The sequence below is a fragment of the Oculina patagonica genome, chromosome 7 (assembly GCF_052425735.1).
Source record: "Oculina patagonica isolate OP01 chromosome 7, crgOcupat, whole genome shotgun sequence".
Taxonomy (NCBI): Eukaryota; Metazoa; Cnidaria; class Anthozoa; order Scleractinia; family Oculinidae; genus Oculina; species Oculina patagonica.
The window spans coordinates 24,598,889-24,615,234 of record NC_135764.1 but is presented as its reverse complement, the minus strand read 5'-3'; the positions used below and the strand labels follow the sequence as shown (position 1 = coordinate 24,615,234).

Here is a 16,346-nt window from a genome sequence, read left to right as displayed (position 1 = left end):
AACCAGCAACAAACTCAACCCACCTACATGTAAAATGACGCCGGTGGGAGGCGAGCGCTCTCACCACTGTATCATTTCCGCTCCCCTTAAGATGATATTCCGCAAGGAAAAGCAGGATAACTGTTTAACAATTTAACAAGTTATCAACTAATATAACCTTTACGGCAAGATAAACTGTGATTGTGTAATTATATTTAAGGTTACAACGACACAACCAGCTGCAAATACAAATTTCATACGATAAGTTGCAGTCCTAAGATTTATTAACCCTTGCAAGCTTATCGAAGAAAGTCATGAAAAAGGGAAGTATTTTCATGGATAAAGCGAGAAAATTCAACGCTTTAATCTTACCGAATTGTTATCTTTCTGACATTTTAATGATGTAGACCCTGTTAACAGTCCCCTATTTTTCCGTGAAGTCGTAGAGATCGATCAAGTTCAGTCCGAAATCGGGCCGCCATCTTGGTTTACGAACGCGAGCGAAAACTGGGGAGAGTGCAAAAATCCCGTGGGTGGCGGGGCGGGATGCTCGCAACGTGGGGGTGGGAGAGCGGAAAAAATAGGGGGACTGTAACAGCTTCACTCCGTCTCGTGTTCATGGAGTCAGTTGCTCCAGCAACGGCAACACCTGATTGGTCAAATAGACAATTGAGTTCATCAAAGCGTAGCAGAGTGTTGACAACTTGAGTGACGGAATGATGGTGAGTGGAAAAATGCTGTAGTTATTAGCGAACAACTTGCTTTCTTACTGCGACACTTTCTCAGCGAAATTTTCGTATTTATTCACCACATTCGGCCTCCTGGATATGTTTGTTAACTGATACAAGTCCTCTACCTTGTGGTTCAAAAAGGAAATACTCCCTAAAGAAGAATGGAAATGTTTTAAAAGTCACTCCAAGATGAGCAGCACTTTTTAAATATGTCGGAGGCGTTTTCGTGAGCAAACTCCCAAATATGGCAACCTACGTATAACGCAGGATACGTGTCCTAAAGAAATTACAGTTAACAATCGCAAAGGATTTCTGACTATAAAAGGGCTTCGAAACGGTTTTTCGAATAATAAGAATGGGTATTGGTAAGAGATGAGGAGGTTTTGGTATCGGCGAAATATTGGGGCAAGCAGTAAAACATGTTTGATAGGATATTCCGTGATAAGGCTTTATGTGCTACAGGGCACCAAGGGGTTTGTCTGACTTATCTCGTGATAGACTAGCATTCCAACCAGTGGAAAAAAATTGTTTTTGAGCCTTGTTTGCAGTTTTATGTGCCTTGACAAATCGAACGGACGCCATACCTGTTTACGGGCATTCTCGTCCCCATGCCCTTTCGTTTCTCTTAGCCGGCTTGGCACGAGAAAACGGGGGGCTCTGGGGACATAGGATTTTTGAATTAATTCGAATTTTTTTGATTGGCTGTTTGGAAAAAGAATTCCTAAACGGAAGTCGAAAACGTAACGACTCTCTCATACATTCTTTCGAAACATCATGACTGCATACATGAAGACCGGAAGTCCTAGAATCTAGGACTGGAAATCCTGTGTTCCCAGGCCCTTTGTTTCCTCGTGCCAGGCCCAGCCGGCTAAGAGAAACGAAAGGGCTATGGGGACGAGAATGGTTTACGAGACGAACGACCACTATCTTTACCAAGCTTAGTCGTAAGTAAAAGAACACACGGAATTGTGCACCTTAAGGGACGGACCATAAGAAATTACCGGAGGGGCCGGGGGGGGGGGGGAAATGTCCGTCCCTAAAAATATAAACGCAATGCAAACAGCTTAAGCCACTTGTTAGTGTTGTGAAATTTATTATCCGTAGTAGGGACAACAAAACCTTTGTTACAACTTGACACGAACAATTAACCATGTAATTTAACGTTAACGCCAGCATTTCCTTATATTCTAAAAGATGAGCTTTCAAATCAAAAAATGGAGCCATCACATTATTTATAATGGTTAGGCTTCACGTTTCTTTGACGCTTCTTTGTCGAAGAGATTCGTCTGCTGTAAGCTTATCGCTATTTCTATTTGACACGAACAGCAACTTATAATTTAACGCGTGCATTTCTTCGTATTTTAAATGATGTGCTTTCAAATAAAAAAAATTAAGCCATCATATTCTAACAGAAAGGCTTTACGTTTCTTTTGACGCTTTTTTGTCGTAAAAATGTGTCTGCCGTAAGCTTATCGTTATTTCTATTTGACACGAACAGCTAACCTTATAATTTAACGCATGCATTTCTTTATATTTTTAAAAGATGTGCTTTTAAATAAAAATAATTGAGCCATCATATTCTAATAGTTTGGCTTTACGTTTCTTTTGACGATTCTTCGTCGCTAAAGATGTCTGCCGTAAGATTATCGTTATTTCTTGTATTTTTACTGATACATATATACACCTGGCTTATTTCATTGGTTTTTCGTTGTGGTCTTGGTATTACAGAGTCGGCTTCGTAAATTTACAAGCAAAAACAAGGCATAGCCAAAAAGTGTTACTTCTGGACGTAGTAGCAGTAATTAAGTCTTATGTCCTTTGCTATGAAGGATTCCGGGATCTCTCCATAAAAGGAGTTTTTGTTGTCCCGGTCTTCGCAATCCCAGAATAACCACTCCTCCGTAGCACGCATGCCCAATACGGCCTGACAACTGCTTGAGTGTTTCAAAAGGAAGAACGGTTCGCGCATGGGAAGTTCGATAGGTGTCTCCGCTGACCCATCTGAACGACAGCAGAAATACATGACAGTGTCCTTGTTGTATGTACCGTCCGGTAGGACACCGCTGGCCAAGTTATTGTTTTTAGTATCCTCGTCATCCCACTTGATTGAGCCTTCATGAAATCCTGTCAAGAGCCAGAAAAAGTAATATTCATTTGTAGTTTGTCATCTACCAACTCCTTTCCATCTCACTGGTTACTTTTTTATGGCCACGGTGGTTGGTAATTACCTTAAAACCTCCCTAAGCCCCCTCTTGAAAGCCCCTCCCCCCGTCTGGTAGTTCCTTTTTTAACAAGACCACCCCCCTCCCTACCCCCCCCCATTTTATTACAAGTCCTGAAGAAGTCCAGCACTGCTACTTTAAACATTGACCACTAAAGCCCTCGCCTTATGCCGAACATGCCGAAGTACCAGCCTTGTCATCAATTTGGTTTTATTTACACTAAACAGAAAACAGTGTAGGAATATTGAAACGGATTGAGATATGGGTTTTTGAAATGTGGTCCGGCGGAACTGTTTTCAAAGTTAATCTCGTCTGGTTGTAGCTTTAAATTATATCGCCCGGGAGACACATTTGGCTGCAATGAAGCTAACATTTTGTCATTTAAAATCAAAGATCTAATTTCTTTGCAAAAATTTAGTTTCATGGCGAATATTTGGCAAAATTTAACATCATTAAATTAACTTAACCGTGACACAGTCCCTTTAAAGTGACGTCTGGTACAAGCATCTCTTGAAAAAGAATTCCGGTAACAGATAAGCCAAGTGGATTTTATTCTTTGTTGCGTGGTCTTCTGCATTAAAATATTTTTTTCATACTGCAGTTGAATCTGGATAACGCAAACTCTTAACAACTCGAACCTTTTACCAATCATTCTCTTACTAATTTTCCTCTTGATAACTCGAACCTTTTTCAATTCGCTCCCTTGAGGGTTGGTCGGGATTCAACTGTAGCTACAGATAGAGCAGTTTTCAATTGAGTGTCGTAAAACCAAAACCAAAGTAATTACTTTGGCCAATCACAAAGGACACAGACAATCCAGTAAACCAATCAAAAATCGAAGCAAATACACAAAGCGCGGGAAAACGTGCGCGAGCGAATCACGATTGGTTTTGGTTTTACTCCTGATTGGCTGAGAAAGTGGCGCGAGATTTTTAAGCCAATCACTAAGCGTAGTAATGCAAAACCAAAGCAAACGCAATTAACTTTCGACACTCAAGTGAAAACCGCTCTAATGAAAAAGAAAACTTCTTATTATCCTTACCATAGGGACACTTTCCTTTTTTGTAAATACAATATTTGCCTGCCGGCCATTGTGTTGTTCCTGTCTTGTTTGTCTTAACACAAAAATGCTGTGTAATCTCTGTGTCTTTCTTCTGTCCTTTCAAGTGGAATGGACTGGACCAGTTGCTCAATGGACCAGTGTCCTCTGTGTCTTGCCGACGGAGACCCTCTGACCAAGAGAACTGCGTTGTCACTGGGCATCCACTGAGTGGCATCGGTAAAGCATATGTTCCTTTCGGCCATTTTACTGAATTTATCAAACAACAACAAAATCAACTAGATGATTCCCTTGGGGACGCGAACATGGTCTTGTAGTTAAGGCACTGGACTTGTAATCCGGACGTTCCGGATTTTAAACCCATGCCAGTAGATGTATTTGTGTTGGGTGCTTCCAAATTCAACTGCTCCACTCTTTGGTAATAGCTAACAGGTCAGCCTCTAGATAATTGGGATTTCTAACTATTTGTATTTTATTTACAGTATTTGTTTATTTACACATTAGTGCTAACTAATGACACTTAAATAAGGTAATTAATTATTGTTTTTTGAGAGGCAGCCGAAAACTACCTACCGAATGGCCTGACTAGGGTTTTAAGTCACACATGGAGGGACCTGCAATTTTCTAGCGTCCCACATACATATATATCATGAAAACTCGTAATCACTTCTTCCTACGGAAACTAATTTTCTGCGCGGGTTTGTTGAGCCACGTTCCTTCGAAACTGCTTTATTGTGTCCTTTTTTAAAAAGAAACGTGCATCCATTACATTCTTTGTGCGTCCGGTCTGTGTGGCGCGCGCGTCGCCGAACTGTCCCACGATTTATACAAAACGCGAATCTGCTCACCGTACTTAAAGGGACACTGTTACGGGGATTTTAATACTTTTCGGTAGAAAGTACTCAATTTGGCGAATAGGTCTTCTCGTACATGAAATGCACCTAGTACATCAAGATGAAAATTGTAAATTGTTGTTGAAGGAAGAAGGGAGTCACAATAATTTTGAGGTGTTTTTCCATTCCCAAGGAACAAATTAAAAAACAGCCTCACTTTTTTAAGTTGAGATCGAAAATTCCTGGTGGCAACACCATAATATCATTTGTTTATCGCTTCACTACACTTGCATGGTGATTTTTAACCAAATTGGACCACTATTCGTAGTTTTCAGATGTCTTTAGGCTCTTGAGTTTTTGAATTGAAACTGGTAGCGGTGTCCCTTTAAAGAAAACATTTCTATCGGCTTTTCATTTGTAATATAAAATTTCCCTTTTTAACTTGAAATCAACGAAACTGCCTGTATGAGCTGAAGCGTATTGGTGTCCAGATTAAGAGAGGATCGACTGTTGCATAATCAAGGTCATTTAAAAAGTTGACTTACCGCTCTGGTATAAGTTTACGTTAATGGTACTTTCTGCAACATCCGGCTTGCCGAAGTTAGCAACATGTGCAATGCACGTGTATTTACCAACATCTATCTCTGAAATGTTCGAGATGTGCAAACAAAAGCTTCCTCGTCTTCTTGGCAGGAACTTGTCAATAGCTTTCTTGTTGGTATTCTCTTTTATTTTCTTGCCATTAAACTTCCATAACACCACGGTATCGATAGCGTTTACCTTACGACCAAGACATGTCAAGGTCACATTGGAACCTCTGCTGGTTACCACGTTGCGGCGGACTGGGTTGAGCACAGGAATGGTGGCAGTGATACCTGTAGGGACGAGAATCCAATGTTTGAAAAGATTTTACTTGGGCCTTGTTGTAATATGAACTTGTGAGGATCTCTCACGTGTTTAATGTTAACTTGTGAGGACCCCTCTGTGGAGTATCTGACTTTTTTGTGGATCGCCCGACATCTCGCAGACATGTGAGTTGACGCATGTCGGACATTTTGTTTACAGTGTTTATCGTTGAGTTGAGTTTAATCGAGCCTTAGAGTATGTTTCGTGTCTACTGAATTCCATGTTGTTAAACTCTAATCACCTTCGATATAAGCAAATAAGCAATAAGCGCTTTTTAGTATAAGGGCTTATGGAGCCTCATACCCATAGAAAATTAACAGACCCATGCTTTTGGTTTTTCATGGTCATCGTGGCTAGCGGCATGGCTCGCGGGCGCGTGCGACGATGTTGTTATTGGACATCTATGTCATGGTCAATTGACAGCTGTTAAAACAAAGTATCCGCTGACCAGCATCACATGACCATATCAAAAAAAAAGCGGGCTCACATATAGAACTCATCGAGTTCGAATGTTTTTTTTAAGTTTACCGCTGACCAAATAATGGTTTACATTGGATCGCGGGTTCAAGTACTATTTTTTTTCTGTTATTGGTCAGTTAAAAAACACAAACATTGGGAGCTCCGCTTTTAGGCTTGGCTAAATCTATTTAATATGGTTTAGAGCCAGATCAGTTAGTTTGCCACAAGACCCAAGTAAACGGAGCATGTGATAATTTACAGGGTTGCCACAGTCATAGGGAAAAGTCAGGGAAAAACAAAAGAATTTCAAGGTCAGAGAAAATTCAGGGAATTGAGCAAAAAAAGTCAGAGAAAATCTTTGTTCTTGTAAAGTCAGTGAAAAGTCAGAGAAGTTTGTTTTCATGGTTTCACAATCCCGTGAAAAACGTGAAGAGATCGAAAATTAAGAGAGGAATATTGATAGTCTGCAGAACTGGAGCTGAAGCAAATGTAAAAGTGGATTTGCCTTATTTGATAATTCGCCTTATGTAAGGTCAGTGAAAATTGTTTTGAGGTCAGTGAAAAGTCAGGAAATTTTTTGGGGTTCTAATAAGTGGCAACCCTGATTTAGCCCTTTTAAGTAGTTAAAAAATGGGAGGGGCGTTCGTTTAGTAACCTGATTCCTTTTCAGAAAGGACTCACCTGGAATTAGGTAGCTGCACCCTAAAATGTAGACAACAGTTGAAGCAACGTTGAAGCTCATTTTTGACAATGCTTTCAACCTGGCATGCCCCCAAAGAAGTAAAGAAACCATTTATCGTGAAGGTCTTTTATCTTGTTCTATTCAGAAAGCAAAAGCACGCTCATAGCTAAAAATACTTCGTCCAATACCACACTGAGAAAATTGTCAAGAAATTCAGTATAAAAGGATTTACAAACATTTATGTCCCAGAGTATGCATGGTTATTTCAAACTTTAAACTGTTTCATTTGCTTTTATTTTGTGATTTTCTTAGTGCTTGATTCTTTCTAGATCTTGAGCGTGCTGCTTAGAAACAACTCGAAAACTACATTAATGACAATAGTTTTCTTTTCATTGTCTGAGACATTCTGAAACCTCTGAAACATTCATTTGTTTGAATGAGATGCGATTCTTTAGATTACGCTCGCAAGCTAACTTCCTTTCACTTTTCTGTACTCAATGCACGTCAGGGAGCGAGACCCTGTCAAAACAGCATTGGAATTCCACTTTGTTTTTACGTACATACACAACACATTCATGCCATCTCGCGCGACATTTGTTACAAAAGAATCCTATGACTTTCATTCCTACCCAAACAGTAGCAAAGATATAATCTTTCTTTGCTAAGGAAAAATCTTGCTAAGTTAAGATGTAGATAAAGATCAAGTCTTCGACGCCAACATTTCAATGAGGGTGTCCTTCTTTTCACAAGGTTCACATCTCTAAGACGAACACGTGTGCTTTGAAAACATTCTTTGTTTCGAAATGCGTCTATCGTCCGACGATATGTATGGGGCACAGCGGGCGAAGATATAGCCTTAGAAAGATTAAAAGATAATTTGAAATAAGAAATATTTCCGTTTTGATTTATTTTGAAGCTTGATAACAAAGCTTGATGAGAAAGCCTTAGAAACTGAAATTTTGACACATTGTGTTTTGACAGCCGGTGCCTTTTACAGTCTGTATTTTCGCGCCATTTTTTATGGTTCGCATGACCGAACAGACACGGACAAATTTTTTCCCGTACGTGACATTAGTTCGTCCGTTCTGTATCCGCAAAAACAAAACCGTGTCTATATCCGATAAAAGCCCGACCACAGAATATAAAAAGGCCGGTGTTTCCTCAATAAAGTGTACCTCCAAACAGTTTCAAAACTATTGAATTATACGCGGAGGATCGAAGCTCTAAATACACCGGCGGCACTCATGTTGTTTCTAAACGCAAAACTTTCGCGGCTTTTAACGCTATTTTGAAAGTGATATAACGTAACTCTAATGCAACGCCATCATTTAATTTCTTAACGTCAGAGGTTCGTGTTTTTAACGTCATTTTTAAAGTGGTGTAATATTGAACCGAGATACCACATGTATTGTTTTGAGCGAGAACCGATGTCATGCAGATCTTTCCGTATGTTTATCTTCACAATGTCAAGTCTTGGCTACGCAACGTGAAAATTTTTTATCATGATAATATGGCTAAATCCTGTTTAGATATAATGGCTGCTGTGATTGGTTCATAACTGGGGCTGAAATTCCCGTAATGCCCACGGGCATAGCGATAATGTTGATATCTAACTGGCCGGCAAGACGCGGTATGCGCCAAGTCGCGTTTTATATTTTCCCAAACATTTGTTTGCAAGATACACGTCAAAATTAACAATGTAGCAGTTCGACGGATCAACGAACGTTAAATTTTGTTAGCAAAAGCTCAGGATACTTCAGACTACACGCTTTGCTGCAACTATTTGACAATTTTTTATTCTGCACCATTGCCGTGCTCCGAGTGGCATGGCTTGTGAAAAAATATTTAGGCCTCTTTTTAGTTGGACGCAAAAAATATTGCATCTGCAACTTTTACGCCATTTGATGTATGGGGCTTTGGCTAAAAATCTGTCATATTTCCAAAACTCTGGAATCCTTCTGCAGAAGACGACCACAATTACAGAGACGCGTATAAACAGTTATTAAAAACCGACACATCTTTTTTCATGCCGGGTCTATTTGCTATATTTCACGAAACGATATATTCTTTGTCAAAGTTTGTTAATTAAAGTGGCGTTAGATGCCTTTTTATTTTGAATTCCCGCGGTATCGATGTAGCGAAAAGTTTGAAAAAAATGGGTGTGCTAGAATTTCGCGGGGAATAACTTACGACTCTTCATTCTGTACTACCATTTTTTTCTGTGAATAGCTTTCGCGTATTTGATTTTAGAGTTCATTATTGTTCCCCAAACGAGCACTTTTTTTCCGCGTAGCGCATATTTAAACCCCTAACCAGTTTTGACGGCGTCAAAACCGTGACTGCGTCAATCACGTGATTTAATCAGTCATCGATGACAATAGCTGTCTTTTGGAGTGCTGCCCAATCTACCTGCAGGAAACACGCGTCTTTTCACAAAAGGAAAATTAGTAAATATTTACTACTTGTTAATAACATAATAAAAGAGCGGAGATAGTGAAAAGCTCGCTGTCACGCTCATAGTTATCAACGATCGCACAGCAACGGCATTTATTAAATTTAAGTGGATATTATTAGTTAAAGCTACTGGTGGCTGTCTTTAAAAGGATCATTGCATAAACGGAGGAGGGGGGGGGGGGGGCAACAACACAATTTTATCCGTGTGTGCAACAAACCAATTTTTCCAAAGCCGTCCCTCCGCCATCAAAATGCGTTTACATAATCAACGTTGTTGGCAACCTGCTTCATTCATTAAGTATAAATAAAGTTCCCTTTGTAGAGTTTATCAATTTTCGCAACAATTTTTGGCGTTTTTATATTCTTCGCATTCCGCCTTCTCCTTTACCCCCCTCTCCTTCCCTCCCCTCCCCTCCCCCATCCTCGCTCCCTCCCCCGTCCTTTTCGCCTCATATTTGTTTTCATAACCTTGAGCATGCCCGGGGATGCCGAAAGCGAAAATATTTTAAGAACGACTCACAAGCCTGCAATATCATTTCGGACTCGTGCCCACTGTGGACGTCAAAGGGAATAAGCATCTGGGCCTCGAAGAAACATGAAATTTGACTTTGTGCCCTTTTTGCTTGCAGCACTGTTGTCGATTTCAGGTAGGGACGGAGAGAGGGTGTAGAAAGTTGATGCAACTAGATAAGAGTTTCTATTTAACGTTTTTATGTACATAGAGACGGGAAAACCGAGCCTAGTGTCGGTTTGATACCACAGCTAGATTTCTGTTTCCTTGTTGTTCACGACCGGTAAACTTGGCTCGCGCGCCGAGGTGATTTTGATCTGGCTCGTAAATATAAGATGCTCATTTGCTATCCTACCGAAAAAGGGAACTTTTTCAGTAGTGGAAATTCGCCATGCTATGTTACAAATCGGTTATTTTGATAAGCTCTTCCATCGATGGATATATGGCAATTCAAAATGAATTAAGGTTGCTTCCAAGGCTCTCGAAGAAATAACTTTTTAGGTAAATTGTTATACTCAAAATCATTTTGACATCTGATTAAAACATAAATCTAAAAATCATCCTTGCTCACACTACAGCTGCACTAGTTAACATTTACGTGAGAACACTGGAATTCATTTGTGAACAAAACTTTCCGACTGCTCAAGAGCGAGCAGTCTTTTTCGGTTTTCGAATTTTTGTTCAGTCATGCACAACTTAGCTCGGGATCTTATGCAAGTACAATTCAAAGCGAAAACTTCACTTCATACTAAAAACTTCACTCGCGTGCTGCCAGAAAGCTGCTTTTAGCCCGAACGCATTTCTAAGAATATTCCGCTTCGCTGCATGCACAAAGCTCATTACGATAACAGAAGGTTTTAAGCTTGATTGGAACCTTTCGAGCTGTAGAACAGGATTGGCGCCACATTCTGGGTCACTTTTCTTGCTATTTGGTTCGAACCATAACATATTATTTGTTTGCCGCGGGTCTGATTTTCAAAGCCGTTTCAGTGTCGTTACTATTCTAATAATTTCGAAACTCGATGGCAAATATATTATTCCCAAGCCAAAAGCCATTTTGAAATCACAAGCCAAAAAGGACGTGTTTCCCTGAGCTATGTCTGTGTGTTTAATCCAAATTTTACGCTGTTATTCACAGTGCTTACTCATAACAAAATGAAACAATTATTGAACTCTCGCCCGACTTCGTCAAAATAAACCGAACTTCCGCTTTCTTCAATCAATTCTAGGGGTCGATAACTAAGACAGGATGTTCGTAGATTGAATGAGTTAGTTGCGGGTAAAAATTCCGTACAGCCGTGCACAATTTTAACAGGTGGACAATTTTCAGATCAAATTTACGGCATAGCGGCGTCGTAGATAAACCCGATATTTTCCCTTTGAATAACGGGTGATAAGTAGATTTGTCCGGTAGTGATTGTTAACAAGGCGAAACTTTGCATGCCGCTGTCGCCACAGCCCGGTTTTTTAAAGGGACGTCGCAGGCTACGACATCCCGGCTTCAAAGGGTTGTGGCAATTCTTTTATATGAATGATACTTTATATTTAACACTTCTCTAGTTTCATAATATTTATATGTAAGAAGTTTTCGCTATATCCGTTTTGCCTATCCAATATTTTTCCTCTTTCACAAGTTCGTACGTGTCTCTTGGAATTCCGCGTTGATTTTCGCATAAGAGAGATTCACAACAACACCAAACCTACTGTTTTCGTACGGCAACGATATCAGAATAACAGTTAATGCAAGAAAAGATTTCTTGTAAAATACCATGCTTGGGATTTGTTACAAGTTGGATTGGCGGCTAGGCAAGAATATCTTTAAATGAAAGCACGATAAGATTGTAACATTTTCATTCATTTTTCTGTTAACGTTTCGTTCGCAAACTGCAATTCCCCCACATTAAAATTATGGAAGTTTTACGTATTCAGTTAGTTAACATTTACACAGACTAACTTCACAATCTCTTTTCCTATAGATATCGTTAGATTCGAGTGTTGATATACACGAAGAAATATTATCACTGAATTCCAGTACAAACACTAAAATTTTTCATATATTTCAGTTTGCTTTCGTCGAAACAGAGTAAGACCCGCCCAATAATAGACTTAGCTACCTCATTCTTACCAATTTTTGCGAGTACTAATTTTCGCGATTTCAAAGTAATCGCGAAAACATTGCGCAAAATTTACTGAAACACGCAAAAATAAATATCATTATGATATATCAAAACAAGAAAAAATTAAATGTTTGGAACTGCAACTATCTATCCTTTAAAATATCTTTCCGTCTTGTTTTCTTCTAGCACCCTTCGTCTGATAACTGTTTTCTTCAGCCTGTAAATCGGCCAAAACCTCTTCAGTACAGTGACCAAAGTTTCTGTTTGCAGTTTCCTTGTATATACCTTTGTACATTTCCAGTGGTTTTTTAGTCTTTGACGACTTAATTACTTATAAAACACTCGCGAAATTGCGAAATTTAATACACTTTTGCTCTAATTTTTCTTGGAATCGCCAAAATTATTACTCGCAAAATTCAGCTCCCGAACTTTCGCGAAAATTAATAAGAATAAGGTATACCAGCGGACCCGTATAAAAGATGCTTCAAAATTCTGCAAAAACAGGATGTCTTAGAAGTGAAAATGTATTCAAATGACCTTTAATGTCAAGAACACTTAAGGACCACGTGTAGAATTGAGAATGGTTTACTGTCGAACCTTCAAAGTTGTCAACCCGGCGGAATTTCCTTATTCTTTGTCCTGAAATTCTTAAGATACCGTGAACGCATGGCTTAGCCAAGTTGTTTATGCGTGTAGTTTTTAAACTTTAGTAAAGAAGAAAAACATCTCAGTTTTCTTGTGCTCCTGTTTTGTGTGTCTGAGTTAGTAGTTTGAATAGGTTTAAGAGCCAGAACCGGCCTTATAAGTAGCTATCGCAACCTCGCAAATGCTGATATAACAATGGATTCTACTTGCTACCGGTGTGCTATTGACCCGACTCAGGCTGATTTACAAAACTTGCTGCAAAATTACTCAAAACTATCTTTGCTGTAAAGTTCTCTCGAAAAGGAAATTACTGAATTGTATAAAAAGCAAACAGGAAAGAAATAGTCATTAAAAAGTGTTAAAATTAGAGAAGAATCCCGATTTCTCGAAACTTCCGATAACTCAAACCAAAAGTCGTCTCCCTTTCCTCAATCGAATATTGCAAACTCAAGAAGCTAGAGTTGCTCTCGGCTATCGCCTCCAGATTCTCTCTCGCTTCTTTGACCTTCTTCATGCTAAAGCATAAACCAATTGTTAAATAAAATAAGATAAACACTTATTGTTTTAACAGGAATTACTGCCGTCCTCCCTGAAATGAAAGCCGTCCATCGCAGCTTAGTAGCACGAAAAGGTTCTAATGCGACCTTGATATGTGTGGGTCGTAAGGTAGCCTCCCTTGATACGAAGGTGACATGGACGTTAAACGGCCAAACGATCAAAGAGAATACTAACATGAAGCTTTTTGAAAGATTCCTGCAAGGAAGACGAGGGAATTTTTCTCTGCACATTACGAACGTTTCAGAAAAAGATGTTGGTAAATACACATGCGTTGCTGAAGTTGGTAACTGGGGCTTGCCGGACGTTGCAAATGATTCCATAAATTTAACATTATACAAGAACGGTGAGTTTTACTAATATATCTTCAACTATTATGGGTAGCTACAGTTGTTACTCTATTTTACCCAGTCTTCCAAATTTTTCCTGTGCACACTGTGCGACTTAAAAACGTACCCCTTGTTTATAGGGTTCATGATACGCTTTACACGACGACTTCTCTTCATTTGTCACTTATTTTCGCTAGACTTTAAAGGTAGGCACACACGAAGGGACTTGTCTTTGCGACTACCTATTTTCGTCAAAAAAATCTAGTTAAAACAATCTAGTTAAAACAGATTAAACCACATTTTACATGCCGTTTTTCATCCTTGCCTCGCCGATTGGTTAGAAAACAGAAAAACGTATGGACGTGCGTGGTCCCAATACCAAAAAATAGCAACACAGGGCAAACCAAAACATCTGCAAGGCAAGGCAAGCAATCAATTTACACTCGATTACACGGCACAATTCATACTTCCTTTTCCAAAGTTAAAAATAACTCTTGCCATTATTTCATCCTTGCTTGCTGTTTTTACTGTAGTGGAAATGGGGTTTAAATGACGAGAAATTTTACACCCCGCTATTAAACTCTCAGTTTATATAATTGTTATCTCTTTTTCTCCGAAACATACAATAGAGAAAAGTCATATCGCAATAGATACCTGTGTAGTTTTAACATGAGCTTTATGGCTTAAAAAACGGAATCGCTGATTCTAAGACTGCTCCTTCACTAGCGTGGATCAACATTTCTAATTTTTTGGCGGAATGTAGTTTCTTTCATCACGATGTTTCTGTGAAATGGCAAAATTTAAGATGCACAAAATGTGCCTCTTCAATTTTTGGGAAGTTACAATCTGAAACCAATTTTTTTAATATCTTTCTTTTTTCTTCTGTCAGAGCTAAACGTGGCAACTACACAACACAACATCACTGTTGTAAAGGAAGGAAGCACTATTGGCACTACAAGTTATTACCAGCAGTAAGTTTTTTTCGGTTTTGTTTTCAACATATTTTAAGTGGTGTACATCATAAAAACCACTATGCATTCCGTTTGCGTAGATTATTCAACGCAAAGGTTAAGTTGATTTGCCTGTTTAGGAAACTCAGCACACCCTCAGTAAGGAAGGTAAAATTTAAAACATCTGACAATTTTTGCTGTTTTCCGAAGGGAAAACCATCTTTAAAGATGATGTGTGGTGTGTGTGTCGCTGGTGTGTTTCAAAAACCTTTTTTCAATGACTCGGGTTATGATCAATTCATTTCAGTCAAAATAACAGAAGAGCTTGGATAAGACCCGCACAATGAGTTCACTAGCCTTCAGAAAGAAAGCTTCCATCCGTGTGAACTAAAGTTTCCAATAAAAAATATTCTGGTATTCTTATTAACGATCTCAATCTTTGTTTGTCCTTTCGTACTTAATGATAAGTTTAAACAAAAATGGAAGGCGAAACGAACTACCGAAAAAAATAACATTTTGATTTGCCTAGCGTGCCCAAAATGCGTTTAATGCTTGCTACACAGGGATAAATAATCTTGATTCGTTCCTCTTTCCTTCACAGGAAACCCACAAGATCACAGAGCACCCACAAAAAAGTTAGGATACCTTCTACTTTGTTAAATGCAATGGCACACACATCGATCAATTCGAATTTGCTAGGAACGATACTGTTTATTATTCTGGGTTTGCTCGTTGGACTAATAACGATGACTGTTCTTATAATATTCTGGCGTAGGCGAAGGCGTAGGCCTCCCCCATCAAGTAAGTTTTAACTTCTATTAAAATATATGGTTATTGAGCAAGCGTAAGGTCAAGATGGCGTGATGTTGACAAAGTTCTTTTTTATTTGCGTGTTAAGGACGAAACAAAGTCTGTTTGTATTTTTCAGTTTAATAATTTTAGTGCAAATATTTAATACTTGCCATGCTTTTAAGATACGCGATTTATATATGAATTTACGAATCATTGACAATTCTTCGTATGAAAACTGCTTTTTTATATACAGTTTGTTTTAGTCTTAGTATCCTCTGCCTGGCAGTGCATGATACCGTTTATATCTTCCCGTTTATATCTATTATTGCGCAGGCGAGGGTCAGGAAGGCGCAGTGGCCTTTTGGTGTGTGCGCTATACTCCGGTAGAGCGGTCTGGGTCAAAACAACGTTTGCCTCTCCTTGCCTTTTCTGTCATTTCAACAAATGTTCCATTCCATTCAATGATAGACTGTTCACAACCCTCTATTTGCTCGTATTTTCCTTCAATCGTTGCAAGTCCCGCATGTTTCTTTTTCGTTAAAAAAATTCTCGATTTATTTATCAACTGAAGCCGCTAATGCATGGAACATTTTTCCTAAAAAAAAAAAAAAAAAATTAAAATTTTAATTTTAAAAAAAAAAAAAAAAAAATTTAAAAAATTTTTTAAATAAATAAATTTAATTTTTAAATTTTTAAATTTTTAAATTTTTTATTTTTAAATTTTAATTTTTAAATATTTTTATCATTTGAATAATTTATTTTATGCAGGGCCCCACTGAAAACCACTTTTTGTGACGTGGGCTCCCTGCGATTAAAATATCTTTATTATTAGAGGCTGTGGACAGTCTAGCCATTAAAAATTCGAGAAATCAATCGATGCGTCATACATCTATGATAATTCCAGTATAGTCCACGAGTTGCTAAAATGATCCTTTGTTTTTTCTTAGTAAAACTTCCCCCAGACGTGGACGAAAGTGACTTCAAGTACGACGTATTTGTCACGTACAGTAGAAAAGATTTTCCTTGGGTGGACAAAGAATTACTGAGTCTGCTGCGTGAAAACGAAGTGAAATTCTGCGTTGACCACTTACACTTTGAACTTGGGAAGGCGTTCGTGGAAA

General features: G+C 38.7%; 2 protein-coding genes across 3 annotated transcripts in view; one reads left to right on the top strand and one right to left on the bottom strand.

Moving 5' to 3' along the window:
- Positions 1-1,784: 1,784 nt before the first annotated feature.
- On the bottom strand, positions 1,785-6,966 carry LOC144660498 (uncharacterized). The gene is made up of 4 exons (XM_078521151.1): positions 6,872-6,966; positions 5,371-5,700; positions 3,975-4,241; positions 1,785-2,834 (listed from the first exon to the last, which is right to left on the bottom strand). The coding sequence occupies exons 1-4, from the start codon at positions 6,930-6,932 to the stop codon at positions 2,488-2,490; spliced, it is 1,005 nt and encodes a 334-aa protein (XP_078377277.1). The 5' UTR covers positions 6,933-6,966; the 3' UTR covers positions 1,785-2,487.
- Positions 6,967-9,856: 2,890 nt separating this feature from the next.
- Positions 9,857-16,346, top strand: part of LOC144660806 (uncharacterized) — a 7,476-nt gene continuing 986 nt past the window's right edge. Inside the window, exons 1-5 of one of the 2 annotated variants that reach the window (XM_078521532.1) lie at positions 9,857-9,973; positions 13,171-13,500; positions 14,373-14,454; positions 15,035-15,234; positions 16,173-16,346. The exon at positions 16,173-16,346 is cut by the window's right edge and continues 986 nt beyond it. In XM_078521532.1, coding sequence (XP_078377658.1) covers positions 9,922-9,973; positions 13,171-13,500; positions 14,373-14,454; positions 15,035-15,234; positions 16,173-16,346 — 838 coding nt within the window. In that variant the 5' untranslated portion in view covers positions 9,857-9,921. The other variant, XM_078521533.1, reaches the window with a different exon arrangement.

Coding starts and splice junctions, on each gene's coding strand:
- LOC144660498 (XM_078521151.1), bottom strand. CDS start 6,932: ATGAGCTTCAACGTTGCTTCAACTGTTGTCTACATTTTAGGGTGCAGC. Junction 5,701..6,871: donor GTGCAGCTACCTAATTCCAG/GTGAGTCCTTTC, acceptor TCGTCCCTACAG/GTATCACTGCCACCATTCCT. Junction 2,835..3,974: donor AAAAGGAAAGTGTCCCTATG/GTAAGGATAATA, acceptor GGCTCTTGACAG/GATTTCATGAAGGCTCAATC.